Genomic DNA, 26124 nt, shown 5'->3' on the forward strand with positions numbered 1-26124 from the left:
GACCTTTTAGTGCATGGGATGATGCTCAACCAACAGTTTTTAATTTTTATGTAGTTCATCTCTTCTTTCTTTTGTTGCCTGTGCTTTTGGTGTCTTACCCAAGAAGTGATTGTCAAGTCCTTCATAAAGCTTTTGACTCTTTGTTTTCTTGTAAGAGGTTGATAGTCTTAATTCTTCTGTTAGGACTTTGATCCATGTGCTGCATAATTTGATATTTTAGTTTTTCCAGTTTCTATTTTGGCAAGATAATTCATGCTTGAAAGGTGGTGTGATTTTTTTTTTTTTTTTTTTTAGTCTATGTTAAGTACAACTATAGATAATGATGCTTCTCCTTTATTTACTCCCTGTATTCCTTCATCTTTGATTTTACTGCTTTAATCAAAAACAGAAATAAGTAGATTCTAGAACAGTGAAGAGGTTGTATCAGACTCATCTATAAACCTTAAAATTCAGGCATATTTAGGTTAGTTATAGAATTGGGATTATCTATATTTTAGTGACTTTTAGGTTAGTTATAGAATTGGGATTATCTATATTTTAGTGACTTTTAGTTAAACCAAAGTGTTCCTACTCTCTTAAAATTTCTTATTAAAATTTGACCAGGAAGGACTAGCCAGCAGATTTATGAATGAAATTTACAATTGATAAGAATTTTTAGATTTACTTAATAAAACAGAAGACCTTTAGTTTGCCTTCATTTAATTAGCAAGGGGATAGAATTTAAAATTTAATTATTTTTATATTTTTTAAAATAAAATATTTGTTTTTAAGGTCTATAGAAGAAAGCTTTAATCTATCAGATGAAAGCTGTGGACCTACCCCAGGAATTGTGAGAAAAAAGAAGATTGCAATTGGAGTAATCTTTTCATTATCCAAAGATGAAGATGAAAATAACAAATTTAATGAATTTTTTTTCTCACATTTTCCTCTCTTTGAAAGCCACATGAACAAATTAAAGAGTGCAATAGAACAGGTAAGCATAGTCATGTTGTTGGTTTATTTATATTCTTTATTTTTCTTTGAATCTTATTCTGTTTAAACATTGTGTTTATTTATTTGACACAAAAATTAACAGGTACTATGCATATACCCTACAAACTGCTCTGGGAGATGCAAAATAAACCTTAACTCTTTAAGGGGTTTACTGCCTAATAAAATACCTAAAGACAATCATCCATTCATTCAATAAATAAATATTTGAGGGCCTATAACGTGTCAGGCACTATTCTAGAAACTAAGATAAGATGTGAAAAAAGTGACACCCCTGACCTCGTGGGACATCAACTGAACATATAAGCTACCAGATGGGATTAAGTGCTGTGGAGAAAAATTAAACAGAAAAAGATTTATAAGAAGTGATTGGTGGAAGGATTGGTAATTTTTAGAGGCTAGTCTGGAAGGCTCCTGATAAAATGACGTACGGTCCAGAATATGAAGGAGATAAGCTACAACTGTCTGAGAGGAGAATATTCCAGGCAGAGGCAAAGTCCTGTGTTAGGAGTAAGCCTGATGCTTGATCAACAGGAAGGAGGTCAAAGTGGCTGGGTTAGAAGACAAGATAATATAGGGGCAGCGATCCAAGTGATGAAAGTGATTTAAGAGGGCACAAGTGATCAGTTGCTGCTGATAGTACATAATAAACTTTCATAAAGTAGAAAATTGTAAACATAAGATAGAAAATAAGGATACCTAAAAAGGGAGAACAACCCAAACTTTTTTAGGAGTTCATAGGAAAGAAGTGGCAGGCATTATTCTAGAAACTAAAGAATTGTGAAAAAAGTAACACTATTGGGATGCTGTTTCATTTGGGCTGCATCTTAAGCGGTCGCCAACCTTTCGGACCTCATGAACCACCAGTTGTCGACCACTGCTTCAACTGTATCCTTAAACCAGCGGTGGCCAACCTTTTGGAACTCATGGCCCACCAGTGTGATTCCTAGACCACCAATTGGCGACTGCTGTCTTAAAGCATATGTAGGATTTTTTAAACAAAACTTCAAAAATTAGATATAGCAGAATAACAAGAAAAACTGATACCCTTGCCACCCAAAAATAATTCATTAATGTTTTACTAGGAGGCTTGTCCAGGCCTTTTCTATGTATGTTAGAGGCCCGGTGCACAAAATTCATGCACGGGATGTGTGTCCCTCAGCCCAGCCAGCACCAATCTGTGACCCCTCAAGGATGCCCGACTGCCTATTTAGGTCCGATAGGATCGGGCCTAAACGGGCAGTCGGATAGCCCTCTCACAACCTAGGACTGCTGGCTCCCAAACTGCAGGACTTCCTGCCTGCCTGATTATCCCTAACTGGTTCTGCCTGCTAGCCTGATCACTCCCTAACCACTCCCCTGCCCGCCTGATTGATGCCTAACTGCTCCCTTGCCAGCCTGATTGCCCCTAACTGCCCTCCCCCGCAGGCCTGGTCACCCATAACTGCCCTACAACTACCCTCCTCTGCTGGCCTGATTACCCCTAACTACCCTCCCCTGCAGGCTTGATCACCCCCAACTGCCCTCCCTTACAGGTCTGGTCCCTCCCAACTGGCCTCCCCTGCTGGCCATCTTATGGCGGCCATTTTGTGTCCACATGGGGGCAGCCATATTGTGTGTTGGAAAGATGGTCAATTTACATATTACTCTTACTAGATACAATAGAGGCCTGTTGCACGGCTGGTTTGCCCTGAAGGGTGTCCCAGATCAGGGTGGGGGTTGGGTTCCTTTGGAGTGTGGGGCGGCCTGGGCAAGGGGCCTGAGGTTGTTCTTAAATATATTTTAGTCACTTTCCTTAGCATAAGTAACAAATTTTCTACTTGGCCATTTCTACTTTCTCACAATTATAGTTACAGTATAGTTAACATATTGGTGAATTTTCCAGATTATTTTTCAGGAGAAATTCCCAGAAGGTGAACCAGTAGGTATAACTAAAGTTCTTAATCCCTGTAACAGTATGCAGAAAGGAGATGGCTGGAAGAGTTAATGAATACAGATCGCAAAGAATCTAGAATGCTTGAGAGAAGTTTTGACTTTGTTTTTAAGGCTGTCTCCAAATTGTGCTTCAGGAAGATTAATTTGGCAGCATGTTTAAAATAGACTAGAGTAAAAGGCTTTAGATGGGAAGACCAGTTAGAGTAGTCTAGAAAGCAGAGGGTGCATTTCAGGAACTTAGTAGTGAATAAGAATCATCTGCCTCTAGAGAGGACAATGATGTTAGTTTATTCACATTAAATCAGTCAAAAGACAAATAGGTCTTTAGCAATTTTTTTTTCTTTTTTTTTTTTCTTTTTCTTTTCTTTCACAGAACAAATGAATAAAGGCCATTTTCACTTTTTCAGAAGTTAGGCATTTTCTTTAGTCAGCTTCTGTCTCTCTTTGTAGTCTGTTGTTGCCAAAGTCAATATACATAATATTGAGCTGTGGTTGAACTGACCTTTTAAGTTACTGGGAGATGTGTTTCAAGATTTGTATAAAACTTGAAGTATTTAGGCACTATGGAACTCATTACAGATAACTTTTCAAATGGTAAAATGTTTTCGCCATCTTTAACCTAAAGTTTATCTATCCTATATAATAAAGAGGTAATATGCAAATTAACCCTCACGCCCTCACAAGATGGCTGTTTATGGCCAAGCTGATAGGGGGTTAGTGAGGGACGACCAAACAACTGAACAGCAGGCCAGCAAGGGGGGGAGCATGAGGGGTGACCAGGCCAGAGGGGGGGAGTTGGGGGCAACCAGGCTGGCAGGGGGACTGGTGATCAGGCTGCCACGCAGAGGCAGTGAGGGGCAATCAGGCTGGCAGGCAGGTGAGCAATTAGGAGCCAGGTCCAGGATTAGGAGAGGGATGTCTGACTGCCAGTTTAGGCCCGATCTCTGGGATTGAACAACTGGTCCACTGGTCTCTATGATGCACACTGACCACCAGGGGGCAGATGTTCAATCAGGAGTTGCCCCCAGTGGTCAGTGCGCTCCCACAGTCCCTCCCCCCTGCCAGCCAGCCCCAGTTGGCCCTAATACGGCTGGCTGGCCAACTTCCTGTGGTCCCTCCCCGCAGCCGGCTGACCTAACCTGCGTGTGAATTCATGCACCAGGCTTCTGATATACTTATAGTTGTGATTTGACAGTTACCATAAGAGATTTAACACTTGAAAATTTTGAATTTTGTTGTAGTCATTAATGACCTTACTGTATAAAAGAAAGCCACTGTAAATATGTATGTCTTACATTTTTCTAGATAAAAATGGTGGTAAAGTATTGTGGAAATATATGACTTTGTCTCTCACTTTCTTCCCCATATTTTACCCATAATGAGTATAAGAATTAACTATTTGATTGCTTTCAAGGCTATGAAAATGAGCCGGAGATCAGCTGACACCAGTCAGAGGAGTTTGGCTTATAATCGAATAGTTGATGCCCTAAATGAATTCAGGTACATATTCTCCATGTTCTCATAATATAGAGTTGTTTTGCAGTGTACACAAAAAGATTTATTTGTATTCTTTAACTTATTTCTGATAAAATTTAATTTTTTAAATTATTTTCTTTCGTTGTCAAAGGATAGTATAATTCTGTAACCTATTGGGTCCTAAGTTATTAAATATTAAATGTGCTGGGGATTGAGGCACATGAGGGAGCCATCAGCAGTGTGATTTTTAGTGTTGGACCATTCGACAAGCTAATATGACCAGAGGAGACCCTTATTCCAACAGAAATGTGGTTTGTCCTCTGTTGGGCTATTAGATGTAGGGACTAGTTGTTATTTAACCAGTGATAGTAATCAGATTTTCTTGGATACATGGACTACAAGGATAAATGGATATAGTGAATATGAATTTGATCTTGCAAGTAACTGTTGCTTGATCTTTTCCCTAGATCAGTGTTTCCCAAAGTGTGGTACGCGTACCCCCAGGGGTACAGGAAGAGTTTGTGGGGATATGCACTGCACCGTGCTTACTGCGCCTAATTCTATGTTTTCATGAGTACGAGGGGTACTCAGCGTTACGAAAATTATAGGAGGAGTACAGATATGTCAAAAATTTGGGAAACACTGCCCTTGATAATGGCAAAGCAAATAGTTTTTCTTCTACCAGTATTTTCTCGCACAACAAAGTTTGTGCCTACAGCTGCAACAACTGCTTGTAACTGCTCTAATTATGGCAAGCAAACATATGCATACGAACTTATGTTAGGAATCACAAAGTGACTGATATGTGTCTCCCTTTGAGAGAATCATTTCAGAATTACTTCATCCTCTCATCCACTTAGTCTTTTCTCCTTTAGCCTGGAGAGATAGTATAGACTTTTTGCGTATTTGCCTAAGAATCCTGCAATATTGTTTCTGAGTTTTATATTTTGCAGCATTACAAGTTAATGAATCTTTTCCCTTGAACTAGGAGCTATTACTTAGTACATTATTGGATTACAGTTCCTTTCTGCAGTCACAAGCTTTGTGGCATAAGGCCAAGAGTCCCTAGTTGAGCTCCGAGGTAGCACTGTCATTAGAGACCCAGTTGAGGTTACCAGAATAGTAAATATTGTCATAAGACTCATTCCATTTAGAAGATTGATCTTGCTCTTAGGTTATAAACAGTATTTTTTATTTAGAACAATTGAATTGAATACTTGCAAGTTAATTGCTTTGGTAATAAGGAAGTATGAATAATTTTAAGCCTTATAATTTTAAGATTGCATAGAATTTAAAACATGCATGAGTTATAAAATCATTGAAAATATATATCATGATTGAGTATCTTTCCTTTTATATTAGTGTGATTATTTTACTTTAGTCACTGTGGAAATCTGAAAGACTATGTAAGTTAACTAATTCTTACAATATCTAAAAAACTGTATAAACTAATAATTTAAGAAATATATTTTTATTGGTTTTAGAGAGAAAGGGAGAGGGAGAAAAAGATAGAAACATCAGTGATGAGAGAGTATCATTGATTGGCTGCCTCCTGCAGACCTCACATTCAGGACTGAACCTGCAAATCAAGCATATGTCCTGACCAGGAATTGAAATGAAGGCTCTCTGTAGAAGTACTCTAATGTGTAGAGTTGATCTTCATTATTTATGGGTTCTGATTTTGTGAATTCATTACTTGCTAAGATTCATAACCCCATAATTCACTCACAGTGCTTTTACAATTACAATCATTTGTGAACATGCACAGAGCAGTGAAAATTTGAGTGGCCTTACACACACATTCCCAGATGATATCAAACAGGACAGTGCTCTGTGTTCTTACTTCAGCTCTTATTCTCTCTCTATATATAGATATATATATAAATTTCTATATTTACTTTTATATGTATGTCCTTTTAGACATATATACTGAGTGGCCAGATTATTATGATCTCTGAACGAATAGTAATCTGGCCACTCAGTGTATATCCTATATAATAAAAGGCTAATATGCAAATTGTCCCCTTGACCAGGAGTTTGACCAGCAGGCAGGCCGGCTAACTGCTCATGTCCCCTCCCCCTGGCCAGGCTGGCTGAACCCCACCCATACACGAATTCATGCACCAGGCCTCTAGTACACACACACACACACACACACACACACACACACACACACTAAGTGGCCAGATTATTATGATCATAATTATCAAAGATCATAATAATCTGGCCACTTAGTGTATATAAATGTGTATATATAGTACCAGTTAGGTTTTTTTTTTTTTTAATCTTTATTGTTCAGATTATTAAAAATGTGTTCTTCTCCCCCCCATCAATTGCTCCCCTCCACCAGGTTCCCACCCTATCCTCTGTCCTTTCCCCATCCCCCATTGTCCTCATCCATAGGTGCACAGTTTTTGTTCGGTCTCTTCCCACATCCCCGTCTCCCCTTTTCCCCGATTATCGTCAGTCCACTCCCCTTCCATACCTCTGATTTATTATATTCAACAGTTAATATTGTTCATCAGATTTTTTAATTCCCTTGGTTTTTAGATTCACTTGTTGATAGTTACGTATTTGTTGTTCATAATTTTTATCTTTATCTTCATCCTCTTCCTAAATAACCCCCTTCAGCAATTCATATAATTCTGGTTTGGCCGTGATGAACTCTTTTAGCTTTTTTTTTTATTTGTGAAGCTCTTTATCTGGCCTTTGATTCTGAGTGATAGCTTTGCTGAGTAGATTATTTTTGGCTGTAGGTTCTTGCTATTCATCACCTTGAATATTTCTTGCTTTTCCCTTCAGACCTGCATGGTTTCTGTTGAGAAATCAGCTGACAATCATATGGGTGCTCCTTTATAGGTAATTACCTGCTTTTCTCTTGCTGCTTTTAATATTCTCTCTTTGTCTTTTGCTCTTGGAATTTTAATTATGATGTGACTTGGTATGGTCCTCCTTGGATTCCTTTTGTTTGGGGTTCTGCGGGCTTCCTGGACTTGTAAGTCTATTTTTCCCCCCAGGTGGGGTAAGTTTTCTGTCACTATTTCTTCCAGTATTCTTTCGGTATCTTGCTCTCTCTCTTCTTCTGGGATCCCCATAATTCTGATGTTGGTTTGCTTGAAATTGTCCCAGAGGTTTCTTACACTATCTTCAACTTTCTGGATTCTCTTATCTTCTTGCTTCTGTGGAGAAGTGTCCTCTGAATCTTTGTGTTCTAAATCTTTGTCTTGATTCTTGCGATCTTCCAGTCTGTTTTTAGGACTCTGTAATATTTTTTATTTCAGACAATGTTTTCTTCATTTCTAGTTGATCTCTTATTTCTAGTTGATCCCTTTTCATATCCTCATAGGTCTCATTTATTTTATCGGCCTTTTTTTAGGATATTCTTGAATAATCTTATAACTGTAGTTTTGAACTCAATGTCCAATCTTTTCTTTTCCTCCATCTCCTTCCTTTGTGTGCTGCCTCTTGTCTGCATTTTAGTTGTTTCCCTGATTTGATGGAGTAGTTTTGTGTGCTAGGTGTTCTGGTAGAGCCCAGTAGCACAGCCTTCCCAGTTACCTGCGGAGGACAGTCTTAGTGTAGCCCTTTGTGGGCTGTGTGTGCAGTCTTGTTGTTAAGCCTTGCTTATTGTTGGTATCACTGGGAAGCGTTGATCTCCAAGCCAATTGGCTCTGAGGAGCAGCAGTGTCTCAGCTAGGAGGGCTTCTGTTCTCCGCTTGGATGGGACGGGGTCTTGGGGTGGTGCAGACAATCTTTGGTTCCCTGTCAGTCTCACCTTAGAAAAGTCCTGTTCGCGGTGAGTTTTGGAAGATTGGTTGCAGGTGCACTCACCTCTTTGGTAAAGGCGCAGACAAGCTTTAGATTCCGGCCAGTCCCTCCTTAGAGAAAGTCAGCCTCTGGGAGAGCTTCTGTGCTCAGCTTGGATGGGACCGAGTCTTGGGTTGGTGCAGACAAGCTTTATTTCCCTTTGGCTCCTCCCCAACTCCCGCAGTAATGGCCTCTGGCTTCACACACCTCGGAGAGATCTCTGCCCACTGCCTGACAGTCTGGCCTCTCCCTGACTGGGGCCGTCTATCAGAGCAATAGGGCAATTCTGTTTTCCTCTCGAACAAGAAAGCCAGCTGTGCGTTAGCTGTCCGCCCTCTCCGCGCACCGGGAGTAAGCCAGCAGCAATCTTAGTCCAGCCCTACCTCTCCGCGTGCCAGGAGTAAGCCAGCGCCTTTTCATGCTCACAGTTCTCTGTACCTTCACAGTTCCTGAGGTTCAGCGTGCCTTCTCTCTCCTTTGCAGATGGCAGAGTTTCATCTCAGCTAGCCATCCAGTGCTTCAGGGCAATGCCTCCCCTGTTTTCCAGTTCTAAATTCAAATTTGTTGTGGTAGGCTGCATTCAGGTATCTACCCTATGCCGCCATCTTGGTTTCTCCAGTACCAGTTAGTTTTGCATTTTGAGCTTTTTGTTAGTCATTTTGCTCTTAAAAATAGCCCTCAAGTATTGTGCTGAAATGCTGACCTTTGTTCCTAAGTGCAAGAAGGCTGTGATGTGCCTTACACAGAAAAATACATGTGTTAGGTAAGCTTCATTCAGGCATGAGTCATTGTACTGTTGGCTGTGAATTCAATGTTAGTAAATTTATATAGAACAAGATTATGTATTTATGGATTGGCAAATATGTGACCCAAAGGCTCACAAGAGCTTTAACCCTAGATTTCCCCTAGGAACAGTGACTCTGTTCACTAATTCAGTGTTCACATCATTACTGATGTGACTGTGGAATATTACTGCAAATAATGAGACTATCATGCTTAATTTTATTTATGTATTTCTTATTTTTTAAAATATATATTTTATTGATTTTTTTATAGAGAGGAAGAGAGAGGGATAGAGAGCTAGAAACATCAATGAGAGAGAAACATCCATCAGCTGCCTCTTACACACCCCCTACTGAGGATGTGCCAGCAACCAAGGTACTTTGGTTGGAATTGAACCTGGGACCTTTCAGTCCGCAAGCCAATGCTCTATCCACTTAGCCAAACCGGTTTCAGCTATCATGCTTAATTTTAAAACTAAGTGGTTATTAAAAATTACAATTAGACGATTTTTAAACTAGGTGATTATTTGAGACCAGAAAAATTAATGAATCTTGGGTAGTTGAGAAGAGGAAGGAAATGATTCACTTGTATACAGAAGTCCTGAAACCTAGAGAAGCAGGAAGTACATTTTAGTTAGCATAGCTTCCTCTCAGAAAGATGTGGTCCTTGGGTTTTTATGTATATTTAATGCATATCAACAAGCAAAACTAAATTATATGCACAGTTCCCTTACAACTAAAGGAGTCTTTCATTCTCTAAGGACAGATTAAGAAAAATGAAGAATAAGATGACTGAAAATACCTGCCCTTCTTACCACTGAAGGGCAAGGCATAGTCATTAGTGGGAAGAAAGCACCATTGTTTTCTATGTCATTGATGACCACATAGAATTGTATGTAGTGAGGAGCATTACTCATAATTTCTTTCCCTTCTTTGCACCTGATACACTTTGAGATCATAGTACATATCCTTAAACACCAAAACACTAAGGCCTTAGTGTTTCTCAGTGGACCACTATACTAATATTAGTGATCTGCCCCTGGCCAATGATACACAGGTTTTTAGTAGACACTAATACACTGAAGAAATTAATAGCAAATGAATTGACCAGCTCATTGATTCATTTATACTGTGTTTCTTTTAATCCAAAAGTAAATTCAAATGGTTAAGAAACAAAATATATATATACTGAAAGGTCTAATAATGAAAAATAAGTGAATCCCATCCAACCTCTCTTATTCCCTTAACTATTTCTTTTCTTTTCTTTCTTTTTTTTTTTTTTTTTTTAATATATTTTATTGATTTTTTACAGAGAGGAAGGGAGAGGGATAGAGAGATAGAAACATCGACCAGCTGCCTCCTGCACACCCCCTACTGGGGATGTGCCCGCAACCCAGGTACATGCCCTTGACCGGAATCAAACCTGGGACCTTTCAGTCTGCAGGCCGAGGCTTTATCCACTGAGCCAGACTGGTTTCGGCTCCCTTAACTACCGTGTTTCCCCGAAAATAAGACATTCTCCGAAAATAAGACCTAGCGCATGGAAAGATAAGACATCCCCTGAAAATAAGACCTAGCACAACTTTGGGAGAAAAAATTAATATAAGACACTGTCTTATTTTCGGGGAAATAGGGTATTTCTTTTGTTATTAACCTCCATATTGTTGTTTAAAAAATATATATATTTTATTGATTTTTTTACAGAGAAGGAGCGAGAGGGATAGAGAGTTAGAAACATAGGATGAGAGAGAAACATCAGTCAGCTGCCTCCTGCACACCTACCAGAGATATGCCCGCCACCAAGGTACATTCCCTTGATTGGAATCAATTACCCTTTAGTTCGAAGGCCGACGCTCTATCCACTGAGCCAAACCGCTTAGGGCTACTTTCAAATTGTTAAGCAATATCTGGACATTCTTAATATGCTTTAAAAATAAGCATCTTTACATATCTCTAGTTTATATTGTAGTCATATTTTTCTCTGTAAAATACCTTTAATTCTCTTCTATTTATTTTTAAGTTTTCAGCAATGATGTTATGTCCTGTCAAGAACCAACCACCCTAGTCAGTTTGGCTCAGTAGATAGAGTGTTGGCTTCCAGACTGAAGGGTCCATGTTTGATTCTGGTAAAGGGCACATGCCTGGTTGCAGGCTGGATCCCCAGTAGGCGGTTTAAAGGGGGCAACCGATCAATGATTCTCTCGTCATTGATGTTTCTATCTCTCTCTCCCTTTCCCTTTCCCTTTCCTTTTCCCTTTCTCTCTGAAAGCAATAAAGATATATTTTTTAAAAAATTCATTAACTTGTCTCTATGACTTCTATCGATTGGAATATAGTGTGTTCATAATGGGTCACAATTTAGTGAAACTTGTTCTTTTCCTTTTTTGGATTCCAGGGGCTAGAAAATTATGCTGAAGTGGGTGCTAGCTCTTGTGGAATTATCAGAGAACTAGAGAACAATTAGATTCTTAAGACCCAACTTTACAGGAGTTTAGTCTGGTGAGAGTATAAGGACTTAGCTGAATAGATTCTAATGTAAAGGAAAAGAATTGACATTTTAATGTTATCCTTGAAGCCTTCAAGAGAGTGTAACTCACAAGACTGGTGTTGCTTAAATAACTGAAATAGGCATAAGAGCACTACCGTAATTACTGAATCCTTTCTTGTGTTGATTCAAGGAAAACTTCACAAGGTTGAAAGTTAAAATATAGCATGCCATTTATAGTATCCTCATCATCCTTCAGAACTTTACTAAAAATTGTCAGCTTAGGCAACTAGATGATGCAAATAAACTTTGGGTTTTTGTTTGTTTTTAATATATATTATATATATATATTTATTTCAGAGAGGAAGGGAGAGGGATAGAGATAGAAACATCAATGATGAGAGAATCATTGATCGGCTGCCTCCTATACACCCCCCACTGGGGATTAAGCCCGCAACCCAGGCATGTGCCCCTGGCCTGAATTGAACTTGGGACCCGTCAGTTTGTAGGCTGTTGTTCTGTCCATTGAGTCAAACCAGCTTAGGGTTAAATCGTTGTTTTAACTGGGTATATGGATAAGCTACTACCCCATTTATAATATCTTTTCTATGTTGCTCGTTATTTATATTACAATACATTTAAATACAGCATATACCTTAGAAATGTAAAACTGGAAGGGGCCTTAGAAATTATCTAGTCCTATCCTTTTACAAGTGGAGGAAACTGATGCTTAAAGTAGAGAAATAATTTACCTAAGGGCACACAGTCACTGGGGACCGAGCCAATGGCAGAACCAGCATATTATGAGTTTATATGCAGAACATTTTCCATGGTACTGTGCTGATGACCAAAAAAAAAAAGGCAACTTGATTTATTGTCTCCTCTCAAAAGCTTTAATAATCTAGGTGTGAGGCCCAAGATGGAAAGGTAACCTTATTTTAAGGTGTGTAATTCTGTGAACTATGAATTTCTTCTTTTTAGGACAACAATTTGTAATCTTTATACAATGCCACGAATTGGAGAGCCTGTTTGGCTTACAATGATGTCAGGGATTCCAGAAAAGAACCAGCTTTGCCATCGATTCATGAAGGAGTTCACTTTTCTAATGGAAAATGCTTCAAAAAATCAGTATGTCTGTCTTTACTTATCTGAGCTATCTTAAATATCTTAGTTATTGTTTACTATAGCTAGATGTAAAATTATAATCAAACTCAGTTATAAAAGTAAGAGAATTAATCATTATCTTTGTAATTATTAGATATTAATAAAATGAATTCTAAAAGATAATGAAAAAACAGGGTATGGAAAAAGGCCACAGAACTTTATGAATAAGAAACAGTAAAAATGTCTATATGTGAAATTAAAAGTCCTGACATCTTACAGAAAACTCTGAGGCTTTTCATTTTTTGTGAATTATATTTACTTTTGCTGTTTCATACCATAAAAAAGAAATTTAACAGTATAAACAAATGCCAGGATTCTAGTGATTCATTTAAAAAAATATATTTTATTGATTTTTTACAGAGAGGAAAAAAGAGGGATAGATAGTTAGAAACATTGATGAGAGAAAATCATCAATCAGCTGCCTCTTGCACACCCCCTACTGGGAATGTGCCCGCGACCAAGGTACATGCCCTTGACCGGAATTGAACCTGGGACCTTTTAGTCCGCAGGCTGATGCTCTATCCACTGAGCCAAACCGGTTTCAGACATTTTTTTTTTTTTTTTAAATAGTAGTGGTTGTTTTTTATTTTTGTTTTTTAAATATGTTTTTATTTATTTCAAAGGGAAGAAGGGGGAGAGAGAGAGAAACATCAATGAGAATCATTAATTGACTGCTTCCTGCACGCCCCCTACTGGGGATTGAGCCCACAACCCAGAATAGAAATTGAACCGTGACTACTGTGGTTTCATGGTTTCATTTTGACTGGACCCTGTGATCCATTTTTTAAATTATATTTTATCATGTTTTTTTCCTCAAAATTTCCAGAATTCACATGAGTAATTCAAATTTTCTTTTTAATTCTCTTTGATAGTAGATTGTTTAATACTTTCCTTCATTTTACCATTCAATACTTTGGAAATGTATAGAACTTCTGGTTTATATGCTAATAAATTGTGTAAATTAAACTTTGAAAAGAATTCATAGTTTTTTGTCTAAAACCGCATATCTGTTTTGTAATTATGATCAGAAATAGTTCCTTGTGAATGCTGTCTTTATTTTAAGGATTTTCTTTGACTCTCACACAACTAAAAAATGAATTAAATTTCATTTTTATCCCAGTGATATTCCTATCCTTTATCCTCTCTTTTTGTATGCTGTTTGCCCATGTGCGAATATGTACTTTATTTGCTTTATTCTGTCACTCTATTTACCTGAGGTTTCATGAAGGCAGATTAGAATCTGATAGAATGCATTTTGTTTTCAGATTCTTGCCAGCACTCATTACTGCAGTTCTGACCAATCATCTTGCCTGGGTTCCAACAGTTATGCCAAATGGACAACCACCTATAAAAATATTTTTAGAAAAACATTCCTCTCAGAGTGTGGACATGTTGGCAAAGACTCATCCGTATAACCCACTTTGGGCACAGCTGGGTATGTAGTCTGATAACCCTTACATTATGCATTATATATACTTAGACTTTTGTGTAACTGTTTGGAGTTATTTTATAGCCAAAGAAAAGAAAAAAAATAAAGAAAAGGAAGTCAATGTTAAAGCACCTGTTCATTACATGTCATTTTATATCTGCTGAATTGTCTTATCCTCTCTTCCCCATCTTATGTTTAATACTAATGGCCTGTTGCACGAATTCGTGCACATTGAAAGGAAATTAATTAGAAGAAGTATTTTATTTTTATTTATTTATTTTATTATTTTTTAAAATATATATTTTATTGATTTATTCACAGAGAGGAAGAGAGAGGGATAGAGAGTTAGAAACATCGATGAGAGAGAATCATCAATCAGCTGCCTCTTGCACACCCCCTCTGGGGATGTGCCCGCAACCAGGTACATGCTTTTGCCCGGAATCGAACCTGGGACCTTTCAGTCCCCAGGCCGACGCTCTATCCACTGAGCCAAACCGGTTCCGGCTAGAAGAAGTATTTTAATATTACTATTTGCCCTTTCTCTATAATAGAAGTATCAACCAAATTCACGATCACAATGACAGGTTGAAACACACATGTGCGATTGGTCCAGCTAGAGCTTTACATGTATTGCGCATGCACGAGCCAACTTAGCCTTTTATATATAGAATAAACTTGTTTAATTAGACCTGTTTTCTGATTTAACTAAACTTTCCAGCCCAGTGAAGCACCCCAACTTCTCTTTCAGATAATTGTCAGCAACACAAAACAGATTGTTATTGTAGATCACGCAGGGAGAACAAAGGGTAAAATATTTAACTGCAGCAGTATTTGACTATATTCTGCACAGTGACAAAACCTGAAGTCATTTTCAAGGTCCACAATTTCTTCTTTTCAGTCAGGTCAAGTTTCTAAACTTTCTAAATTTCTGTTTTCTGGCTAATGAAAAGAAAATAGTATTGCACGGAGTCTCCTAGCTACCTACTCCAGGACTTCTGTGAGGATCAAATGAGATGTGGCATGGGAAAACACTTCACATAAATTTGGTTAAAGTGTAAAATGTTTGTACCTGGCTATAAAGCAAGTTGTGTTCCTGGACTGAAGAAACTCCAAGGATGCTAGTCACTAGGGAGAGGAAGCTGGGCTTTGCTACATGATGTCATTACCTAGTGCCCACAGCAACTGTTTCCAGGCTGGGCTGGTGGCCGCATTTTGCACATGGGGTCTTGGCAGCATTGGCTGCGGATTTGGTAGTGTATAGTTCTGGGGTGGTAGTGGGGCCTGTGTCCCACTTCGAGGAAGCTGAATGTTGCTTTGTCGGCGCCAGGTTTATGGTGCTGTTTCTCTGTAAATGGCCAGTGCACATGGCAGCTCCTGCTTTGAGTGTCTGTCCCCCTGGTGGTCATTGTGTGTCGTAGCAATTGGTTGGACTGTTAGAGTGACACTTAGCATATTAGCCTTTTATATAAAGAGATTCCTTATAGTTAGAGAGCTGCAGTTGGACCAAGGGAAGCAGGATAATGGTTGGTTCATTAGTAATTTCAGGACCTTAAGGGGGATTTGTGTTCGATCCTTTGCCTAGAAAGAATAAGTCAACAAAGTGACTCATGATAGTTCAGTAAATCCAGTTAACTGAAAAGCAGTCAGAGATTTATATTGTTCCACTTTTGTTTGATTGTTGAGTAATTTTGGAAAATGTTTCCCTTTGTGCTAGGCCTCAGTGAATAAATGGTTAACAGGAGAGAAGGGATAGTTGTTGAGTAGACAGTCATTAGGAAGGCAGTGTAGCATGGTGCTTAGAAAACACAGGCTGGCCGGGACCGGTTTGGCTCAATGGATAGAGCGTCGGCTTGGGGACTGAAGGGTCCCGGGTTCGATTCCGGTCAGGGGCATGTGCCTTGGTTGTGGGCATATCCCCAGTGGGGGGTGTGCAAGAGGCAGCTGATCGATGACTCTCTCTCATCGATGTTTCTAACTCTCTATCTCTCTCCCTTCCTCTCTGTACAAAATCAATAAAATATATTTTTAAAAAAAAAAGAAGAAGAAGAAAACACAGGCTGTGGAATCAGGCAGACCACATTTGGATCACAGTTCCTTTATTTGCAAAGTGGGTATAATAATAGGTATTACATACTCCATAAAGTTATGAAAGTACTTAGGACAGTGACTGGTAAATGTAGCTACCCTTACTCTACTGCTGTTAGGTAATCAGGGAAGAATATGATGAAAACATCTTGGTGACCTCATAGAAAGTTCCTTTAGGTTGTGTTGGTAAGTTATCTTGCCAGGCAGATTGTCATATGGCTTATTAATTCATGTAACCAACCTCCCTTCCTTCCCTTTCTCCTTCCTTGCTTCCTTCCCTCCTTTTCTTCCTTCTCCTCTCCTTTTTTCTACTGAATTACAGTCACTAATATATAGCAAACACATATGTAAAGTATATAATCTTGTAAGTTTTGATGCATATGTCAAAATATATGTCTCTGAAACCATCATTAAAATCATGATGGTGAATATATTCATCACTTCCGAAATTACCTCATGCCCTTCCTCCTGTTTTTCACCACTCTTCCTGTTCACTGTCCCATATACCCAAGTAGCCGCTGTTCTGCTTTCTGTCATGATAGATTACTTTATATTTTCTAGCGTTTTAAAGAAATGGAATCATAGTAGTATATGCTTTCATTTGATTATTTTGAGATTCACCTATTTTTTGTGTATTAATAGTTCATTTTTTAAAATTCTGAGTAGTATTCTTTTGTATGGTTAATAACTTTCCTTTTTTCAAATCACACGATTCAGTAATATTTTGGGGGGGACATTACAAACCTATTTTCAATTCTATAGTTATATATTGAGTACATGATATATTTAAGGCTCTGTACAAAGAGCAAAGAATATTAGAGGGTATAAAATTATATCTGGTCCTTACCCTCAAGAAGTTGACGGTATTATTCTATAGGTAATGAATATGTGAGAAATAATGATACTTCAAAGAGGAACTATGAGTGAAATAAAAAATTCAATGGGTGTTCAATTGGGGAAACTTTTGCCCAAGGGAGGATGATTGGGTTGGTAGCTTTGGACTGATAAAAATATAGAGGGAAGGGAACAAAAATAACATGAGTAAAGAGGTCTAGGTGTTGAAAGTTCTGAGCATATTCGGTTTAAGTAGTCTACTTTAAGTGGGACTTTGAGTGCATAAGCAGGTAACCTGGAGAAGTAAAGTAGAAATAGTCATAAAAGACTCAGTTGCCATGCCAAAGCAGTTCAATTTATTTAGTAATTAGTGGGAACCTTGGGCATAGTTTTGAACAATGGCATGATGGTATTAGGGCCAGTGTCTTAGCTTAAAAAAGAAAATTTAGCATAATACTGTTTGTAGCATACCTTTATTTGAAACTTAATATGTCTTCGTTCCTTTAAAAAGTGTGAAGCTTATAAAATTTAAATAGAGATATTAAATATTTATAACTTTCAGAATTTAATTAAATTTAAACTAATTACTTTGTATTGTCCATTTTAAAGTCTTTAAACCTATTTTGGTTTGAGGTATAGCATAAATATAGAAATGACATTGGTTACTCTTAGTTACTTCTGACCCCTTTTATAATGTAATTATTGTTTATGTCTAGTATGGATATAAAAGTGAAAATGAACCACATAGTTAAATATGTTGCCCTTTGTTTTCCTCTTAGGATAGGTCTCACTCTTCCTGCCTTTTCTGGTCTGTCCTTAGGACCCAACCGTTGAGAGAATGGAAGGGAAAATGGGCTTTTTAAAACCATGCTGCTGTAGGGTTCTGATTAGGGTAGCAAAAATTAATGTTTGGTGTTATGATTTAAATCAAGGAAGGTGAGGTGTATGATGTGACCACTCTAGCTCTGTTCCATTCCACCATCACTCCTTTCCTCTCCTTGTGCTTCCCTTCTCTGCATTGAATGCAGCTACAGAATATTTTCAGGCAGTACTTCTCCACCTAGATGGAGGGCTCTACTTCTCTACTTGGGGCCTGACACAGAATATTCTTGTTAAATCCAACTTTTACAACTGACTTTTTGCTTGAGGTTTCAAAACCATAGCAACTACTAAAGGAGGAAGATGGAAAACCCCTGCATTCATCTTTCTCTTTGATTTAGACTACTCATCTTATCCCATTCTTCTGAATACTCACCTATTAAAGAACTAAGAATAAAACCTGAACCCTCATACAATAAGAATAGGTTTCCAGTCATTGAAAATAGCTTGCTTAGCTGCATGAGTAAAGGATGTATCCATTAACTTTTTTTTCCATTGCAGGGGACTTGTACGGTGCTATTGGCTCTCCTGTAAGGTTAGCAAGAACTGTGGTAGTTGGCAAAAGACAAGATATGGTCCAGAGGCTGCTTTATTTTCTTACTTATTTCATAAGATGCTCTGAACTTCAAGAAACCCATCTTTTAGAAAACGGAGAAGATGAAGCCATTGTTATGCCAGGCACAGTAATTACAACCACGTTAGAGAAAGGTGAAATAGAAGAATCTGAATATGTGCTTATCACAATGCATAGAAACAAAAGCAGTTTGCTGTTTAAAGAGTCAGAAGAAACAAGGACTCCTAATTGTAACTGTAAATATTGTAGTCGTCCACTCCTTGGGCAAAATTCAGAGAGTGCTTTGAGAAAAGAGAGGGAAGATATTCAAAACAGCTCTAAGGAGTTGCTAGGAATTACAGATGAGTGTGGAATGATTTCTCCTCCTGACTGCCAAGAAGAAAATGCTGTTGATATTGAACAGTGCAGAGATAAATTAAGAGCTTGCCTTGACAACAAGTTAGAGACAATTGTTTGCACAGCATCTGCTCCAGTTGACAAATGTGCATTGTTGAAATCAGGCTTAGAACCAGCAGAAGAAACATGGCAGAGTGATGAATTGCTGGATTCTGGTAATCACACAGGCAAGGTGCTGAGACCCACAGGAATGATTGTGGAAAAAAAACCTCCAGATAAGCTTGTGACTACTACATTTTCTTGTGAGGCAAACCAGACAAAGGTTACTTTCTTGATTGGGGATTCTATGTCACCTGACTCAGATACTGAACTCAGAAGTCAGGCTGTGGTGGATCAGATTACCAGGCATCACACCAAACCACAGAAAGAAGAAAGAGAGGCTATTGATCTGCATCAAGAAACTAAACAAACAACTAAGGACCAATCTAGAGAGTCCGATATACCAATGGTTTCTGGAGAGCACTGTGAACTTCCCTGTTGGAATCATTCAGACCCAGAAAGCATGAGCTTATTTGATGAATATTTTAATGATGATTCCATTGAGACCAGAACTATTGATGATATCCCAGTTAAAACAAGTACAGATAGTAAAGAACACTGCTGCATGTTAGAGTTTTCAAAAAGATTATGTACACAAAATAGCAAACAGAACAATGAACTTTGTAAATGTGTAGAAGCAGTTCATCAAGATTCATGTAAAACCTGCTACCCTCAGCAGGACCAAAGAGGTGCACTCTCCCTTCTTGTCCCCCATGGGGATAAAGAGAGTTCAGAGAAAAAAAATGCTGTAGGAATTGAATGGGACATTCCAAGAAATGAAAGTTCAGACAGTGCCCTTGGGGAGAGTGAAAGTGAGGATACAGGTCAGGATATGACTAGACAAGTAAGCAGTTATTATGGAGGAGAGCAAGAAGATTGGGCAGAAGAAGATGAGATACCTTTTCCTGGGTAAGTAGGAAGTTTTGATCTATAATAGGCTTTATGTTGATATGTACCATTGTTTTATTTAGTTTGTCTCTAAAGGTTGGTAGTAGCTAATATGAAAGACAGATCATTGTTCTGGACAATTATGTTATCATGTCCTATTACTCATAGGAAAGATTAAAGGCTAAGCCCCACAGGCACTTCAGGAAGGCTTTGTGGAGGCAGTAGAGAAAAGTAATGTTGGTGTGTAGGAGACTTCTTCTTAGGAGTTTTCAAGCCATTCAAGAGTAAATAATCATGCTCCAAAAAGGAACCTATGCTGGGTCTGGCAACTAGGGAGAATCACTGAGAAGGTAATAAATGGCTGTTACAAATAAATTTGGCCAACACTAAGAGGAAAACAGGGAATATATGTAATATTCTGGGTCAAATGTACAAGAAGATTCATATTTGAAAAAAGTTAGAAAGCAAACTTTGGGTTTGTGAGATATTTAACTACTTTGTTTTGGATGATGGTTTTCATAATCTGATTATATTAAGAATCTGTTACATAAGGGACAGCATTCTTAAAGTTTATTATGAAAGACTTATTACTCACCTCATTACAGAGTTGTTCATCAGACCCTCTTCTCTGGAGTATTTTGTGGATCTGACTGGACTTTTTTTCTAGGTCAAAGTTAATTGAAGTGAGTGCTGTTCAGCCCAACATCGCCAATTTTGGAAGGTCCTTGTTAGGTGGCTACTGTTCGTCTTACGTGCCTGACTTTGTTCTTCAAGGAATTAGTAGTGATGAGAGGCTCCGTCAATGTCTGCTGTCAGATTTGTCCCACGCTGTACAGGTGAGTGACCATTACTGCTCTTGAATTTATTTAGAATGATCTCTTAACCAGTGGAACCCAGAATTACCTTATATTTTTATTACACTTCACTGTAATACAATCATTGTTCTCTGAATCAGTTACTTTCTCTAATAAGTGTTTGTATCTGACACCATGAAAGTGAGTAGAGCATTCCAATATCAAGTTATCACTAGATTATATCAATAAAATCGCAAATGCTTAAATGTGAATAGAATTATTTTCTTAATTTTATTTTCATTTTATTTTTTGCTAGATTATAGAAGTACAATTGATTTATGTATGTTCATCCTGAACTCTTTTATTAGTTTTTGTAGTTCCTTTGTAGATTCTTTAGGATTTTGGTACACACAAGCTCATGTCATCAATAGACAGTTTGACATCTTTTTTAGCCTAGAACCTCCATACAATGTTGCCAGAAGTACTGAGAGTAGACATCCTTGTCTTGCTCTTATTTTAGAGAGAAAACATTTAGTCTTTTATTAATAAGTATGATGTTAGCTATAGGCTTCTTACAGATGCCCTTTATCAGGTGGAGAAAATTCCCTTCTCTTCCTAATTTTTTGAGTTTTTTTTGGTCCTTCTCCCCTTTTAAATCATGAATAGGTATGAGATTTTTTAGGTGTTAATTGAAACACATGTGATTTTTCATTTCTTCTTTAAACTGTTAATCACGATTACATAGATTCATTTTTAGATGAAAAACCAACCCTTTGTATTTCGTGCACCACGTCGGGGGGGAGGTTCCCTCAGGCCGGCCTGCACTCTCTCCAATCAGGGACCCCTTGGGGGATGTCCGACTGCCGGGCATCATGCCTAAACAGGCAGTCGGACATCCCTCTCACAATCTGGACTGCTGGCTCTTAACTGCTTGCCTGCCTTATTACCTCTAACCACTTCTGCCTGCCAGCCTGAACACTCCCTAACTACTCCCCTGTTGACCTGATTAACACCTAACTGCTCCCCTGCTGTTTTGATTGCTCCCAACTGCCCTCCCCTGCCAGCCTGATCTCAGCCCCAGTTGCCCTCCCCTGCCAACCTGATCTCAGCCCCAATTGCCCTCTCCTGCTGGTCTGATCGCGCTCCCCAACTGCCTTCCCCTGCTGGTCTGATGGCCCTCAACTGCCCTCCTTTGCTGACCTGATTGCCCCTAACTGCCTCTGCCTGCCTGATACACCCCAACTGCCCTCCCCTGCCAGCCTGATCTTGCCCCCAACTACCCTCCTCTGCTGGCCAATTTGGTTTTGATTGGTTGGTTTCTATGCTAATCAGGATCAAAAGCTCCACCTCCTAGGCAGCCATTGGCTCCTCACAGTTCATGCAGATTTGGTTCTGATAGGTCAGTTTCTATTCCAGTCAGTGTCTCTGGGCCTATCAGTGGGACCTGATCAGAAAAACGGAGCTGATCAGCAGCCCCAGTGGAGGCCTGGAGAATAATGGAGGCACAGCTACTGTCCAGGCCCGGGGAGAGAGAGAGAGAGGCAAGTGCTGATCAACAGCTGACACAGAGGCTATGGATCAGACCCTGCTTCTCTCTTCAGGCCTCTCTCTGGGCCTGATTTGCAGCCCCCTCAGCGGTCAGTGCTAGGTCATTGCACCTGCTTCTGTAGCAGTCAGTGCTGGGTCACCATGGCAATCCAGCACTGACTGCAGGACTGACTTCCAATTGGTTGAACCTCTGGTCATGATGGACCCAGAGTTTTTGTATATTAGGATTGGTTGCTAATTGTAAGTGCCCTGATTGGACATCAAACCTGCAACCTTGGTGTGCCTGGACCACACTCTAACCAACTAAGCACTCAGCCAGGGTCAAATGAGAATATTATATATATTTTTATTGATTTCAGAGAGGAAGGGAGAGGAAGAGAGAGCTAGAAACATCAGTGATGACAGAGAATCAATGATTGGCTGCTTCCTCCACGCCCCCCACTGGGGATCAAGCCCACAATTCAGGCATGTGCCCTTGCCCGTAATTGAACCTGAGACCCTTCAGTCTGCAGGTTGATGTTCTATCCACTGAGCCAAACCTGCTAGGGCCCAGATGAGAATATTTTAAATTGCTAATTCAATTTCTTATTATAGATCTATTCTGATTTTCTTTTTCTCCCTGAGTCAATTTTGGTGATTTTTGTCTTTCTAGAAATTAGTTTCAATATATTGGAATAAAGTTGTTCATAGTATATACTTATAATCCTTTTCATTTCTATAAGGTCTCTGGTTATGTCCCCTCTTTTACTTGTGATTTTTGTAATCTGTATTGTTCCATTTTTTTCATCCCATAAAGGTATGGGATTCTCTGAAGAAGAGTTCATTCATGCCTTGATTTCATTAGTAGGTACTTTTGGCCCACATACATCAAACATCAGCAAGCAGTGGCCCATGGTACAAATACACTTGCTTTCTATAAATATAGTTTTATTGAAATGTGACCACACCCATTTATTTATATATTCTATGACTATTTTTCTGCCTTGACAGCAGAATTGAGTCATTGAAACAGTGATCATACATCTCCTAAAGCCAAAAATATTCTATCTGGTTCTTTACAGGAAAGCTTTGCTGATTCTTATTCTAGCTTAGGGATTTTTGATCTTTTAAGGAAACAATTTTTGTCTTAATTGACATTTTTCTGTAATTTTAAATGATAGAAAACAACAAAATTTTATATTTTATTGTTTTCTATCATTTTATTATTTCTTTCCTTCTAATTGCTTCGGGTTTAGTTTGCTCTTTTTCTAGCTTCTTAAGATAAAAGCCTGTTATTTGAAACATTTTTTTTTCTTTTCAAATATAATCGTTTTAAAGTTAGAAAATTTCCTTCTAAGCACTTTTTTAACTGAGTCTCATAAATTTTGATGTTGTGTTTTCATTTGCATTCACTTCAAAGTATTTTATAATTTGACCCATGGGTTATGTAGAAACATGATGCTTAATTTTTTAAATGTTCGTGAAATTTTTTAATTTCCTTTTATTATTGCTCTCTAAATTAGTTTTATTGTGGTCAGACAAGATACTTTAAAACTTACTAAGACTTGTTTGATGGCCCAGCATGTGGTCTATCCTAGAAAATGATCCATGTGCATTTATTTATTTTTTTAAAATATATTTTTTAATTGGTTTCATCAATGATAGGGAATCATTGATTGGCTGCCTCCTGCACTTTGGACTTGAGCCCACAACCCCGGCATATGCCCTTAACTAGAATAAAACCTGGGGCCCTTCGATCTGCAGGCCGAGGCTCTTATCTACTGAGCCAAACTGGCTAGGGTGGTCCATGTGCATTTAAAGAATTGTTGGGCAGAGTGTTCTATAGATGTTAGGTCAAGTTGCTTGATAACCTATGTCCTTGCTGATTTTCTGTCTAGTTGTTCCATCAGTTATTGAGGGTGGATATTGGAGTTTCAAACTGTTGCTGAATTTACTATTTCTCCCTTCAGTTCTACATGTCACTTTAATAAGTTTTTGTTTTAATAAAACTTTCCTTCTTTTCACCCAACTACCCATAATTATTAAAAAGGAAATGAAGAAAGCCATCTAGGAAAAAAATGGGTGAGAAATTCGACTCAGTGAGCTAGCAGACAATTAATTGTTAGTCAAAAGTTTTAAACTGTGTCTGTAGAAAATTAAAGTTGTACATTTTAGTGCTTTATTATATAGTAGGGGAATATGGTCAATCCAGGAAAGCTTAGTCACACTCACATTCTTTATATTTAAAAAGCTATATTGCTCAACCTTTTAATATCAAGACTTATTGACTTTCTAAGAAATAGTTTCTGACCTCAAGTTACTTACTTAGTAATGGAGAAAATAAGGGAAGTAAATGAATAAGTGTATAATAGTACAACATATAAAAATAAATACTTGAAGAAGATTTAAAAAGTAATGCTTCTGCCGGGACTGGTTTGGCTCAGTGGATAGAGCGTCGGCCTGCGGACTGAAAGGTCCCGGGTTCGATTCCGGTCAAGGGCATGTACCTTGGCTGCGGGCACATCCCCAGTTGGGGGGTGCAAGAGGCAGCTGGTCGATGTTTCTCTCTCATCGACGTTTCTAACTCTCTGTCCCTCTCAATTCCTCTCTGTGTAAAATCAATAAAATATATTTTATAAAAGTAATGCTTCAGAAGAAACAATTTATATCAGTGGATGGTATTTGCTCTTCTGGGTGAAGGAACCATTTCTATATTTTCAATTCTGTCCTCCCAGTGCCTAATACAGTGCTGAGTAAGTACTTGATTGGGAAATCCCATGTGGGTCCTTGAAATGCTCTCTGTGTTTTCTTGTCTTTCCTTATGCCTGATCTTAGTCACTCAGTGTCTTTTCTTCCTCCATCTATACCCATTACCATACATGGCGCTCTTTATTGTTTTCTCTGAAAGCCTGACAATGGATGGGGTTACTGTATCCTATTGAGGACAAAGCATTTTGGTGTTGAGTTGCTACTCAGGGGTCTTCAAACTACGGCCTGCGGGCCACATGTGGCCCGCAGAGGAGTCTGATCCGGCCCGCCAGGTTTTTTGGGCAGTGAGCACAGCCGAGGTGTTACAGTAGGAATTAGTAGTTCATATAGTCCGGCCCTCCAGCTCTCTGAGGGACCGTGATCTGGCCCCCACTTTAAAAAGTTTGAGGACCCCTGTTAAATGCTAGGGAAGAAAAGTAATAGTAATAAGCATTTAGTATTTATTGTGTTCCTAGTGTGTATTAGACACTTAAATGTAATACCTCGTTTAATCTTATAATAATCCCCATAGTACTTATTATTATTATCATTACTCTTAAATTTTAGGTATAGATAGGTAATGGCAGTCCTGATCTTAATTAAGCCTGTTCTTTTTTTCTTTTAAAAAATATATTTTATTGATTTTAAAAAATATATATTTTATTGATTTTTGTACAGATAGGAAGGGAGAGAGATAGAGAGTTAGAAACATCGATGAGAGAGAGTCATCGATCAGCTGCCTCTTGCACACCCCCTACTGGGGATATGCCCGCAACCAAGGTACATGCCCTTGACCGGAATCAAACCCGGGACCCTTCAGTCCCCAAGCCGACGCTCTATCCATTGAGCCAAACCGGTTTCGGCTATTTTATTGATTTTTTAAAGAGAGGAAGAGGGATAGAGAGTTAGAAACATCAATGAGAGAGAAACATCAACCAGCTGCCTCCTGCACACCCCCCATCAGGGATGTGCCCACAACCAAGGTACATGCCCTTGACCAGAATAGAACCCGGGACCCCTCAATCTACAGGCTGATGCTCTATCCACTGAGCAAAACTGGTTTCGGCAATTAAGCCTGTTTTTACTTTATGCTTCTAAACTTGTGTGCCATACTGTCTCTAAAATAGATGAACAAAGGTTACTTGAAATGCAAAATTGGCATTACAAAGCTTGCAAGACTTTTTCATTAGTAATCCCATTCTATTGCTCTTGGAGCCTTTTCACTATGGAAATAAATAAATAAATAAATAAATAAATAAATAGCCGAAACCGGTTTGGCTCAGTGGTAGAGC

At 38.6% G+C, this 26124-nt stretch overlaps 1 protein-coding gene across 3 annotated transcripts in view; it reads left to right on the forward strand.

The window, feature by feature from the left end:
- FNIP1 (folliculin interacting protein 1) overlaps positions 1 to 26124 on the forward strand; it is a 91901-nt gene that overhangs the window by 55900 nt on the left and 9877 nt on the right. For all 3 annotated transcript variants that reach the window (XM_084886561.1, XM_084886562.1, XM_084886563.1), the window contains 6 exons: positions 772 to 973; positions 4340 to 4425; positions 12457 to 12603; positions 13905 to 14074; positions 18368 to 19784; positions 20431 to 20599. In XM_084886561.1, coding sequence (XP_084742687.1) covers positions 772 to 973; positions 4340 to 4425; positions 12457 to 12603; positions 13905 to 14074; positions 18368 to 19784; positions 20431 to 20599 — 2191 coding nt within the window. The remainder of the gene's footprint in view (positions 1 to 771; positions 974 to 4339; positions 4426 to 12456; positions 12604 to 13904; positions 14075 to 18367; positions 19785 to 20430; positions 20600 to 26124) is intronic.

The sequence above is a fragment of the Pipistrellus hanaki genome (assembly GCF_964339955.1).
Source record: "Pipistrellus hanaki genome assembly, chromosome: 5".
NCBI classification, from domain to species: domain Eukaryota; kingdom Metazoa; phylum Chordata; class Mammalia; order Chiroptera; family Vespertilionidae; genus Pipistrellus; species Pipistrellus hanaki.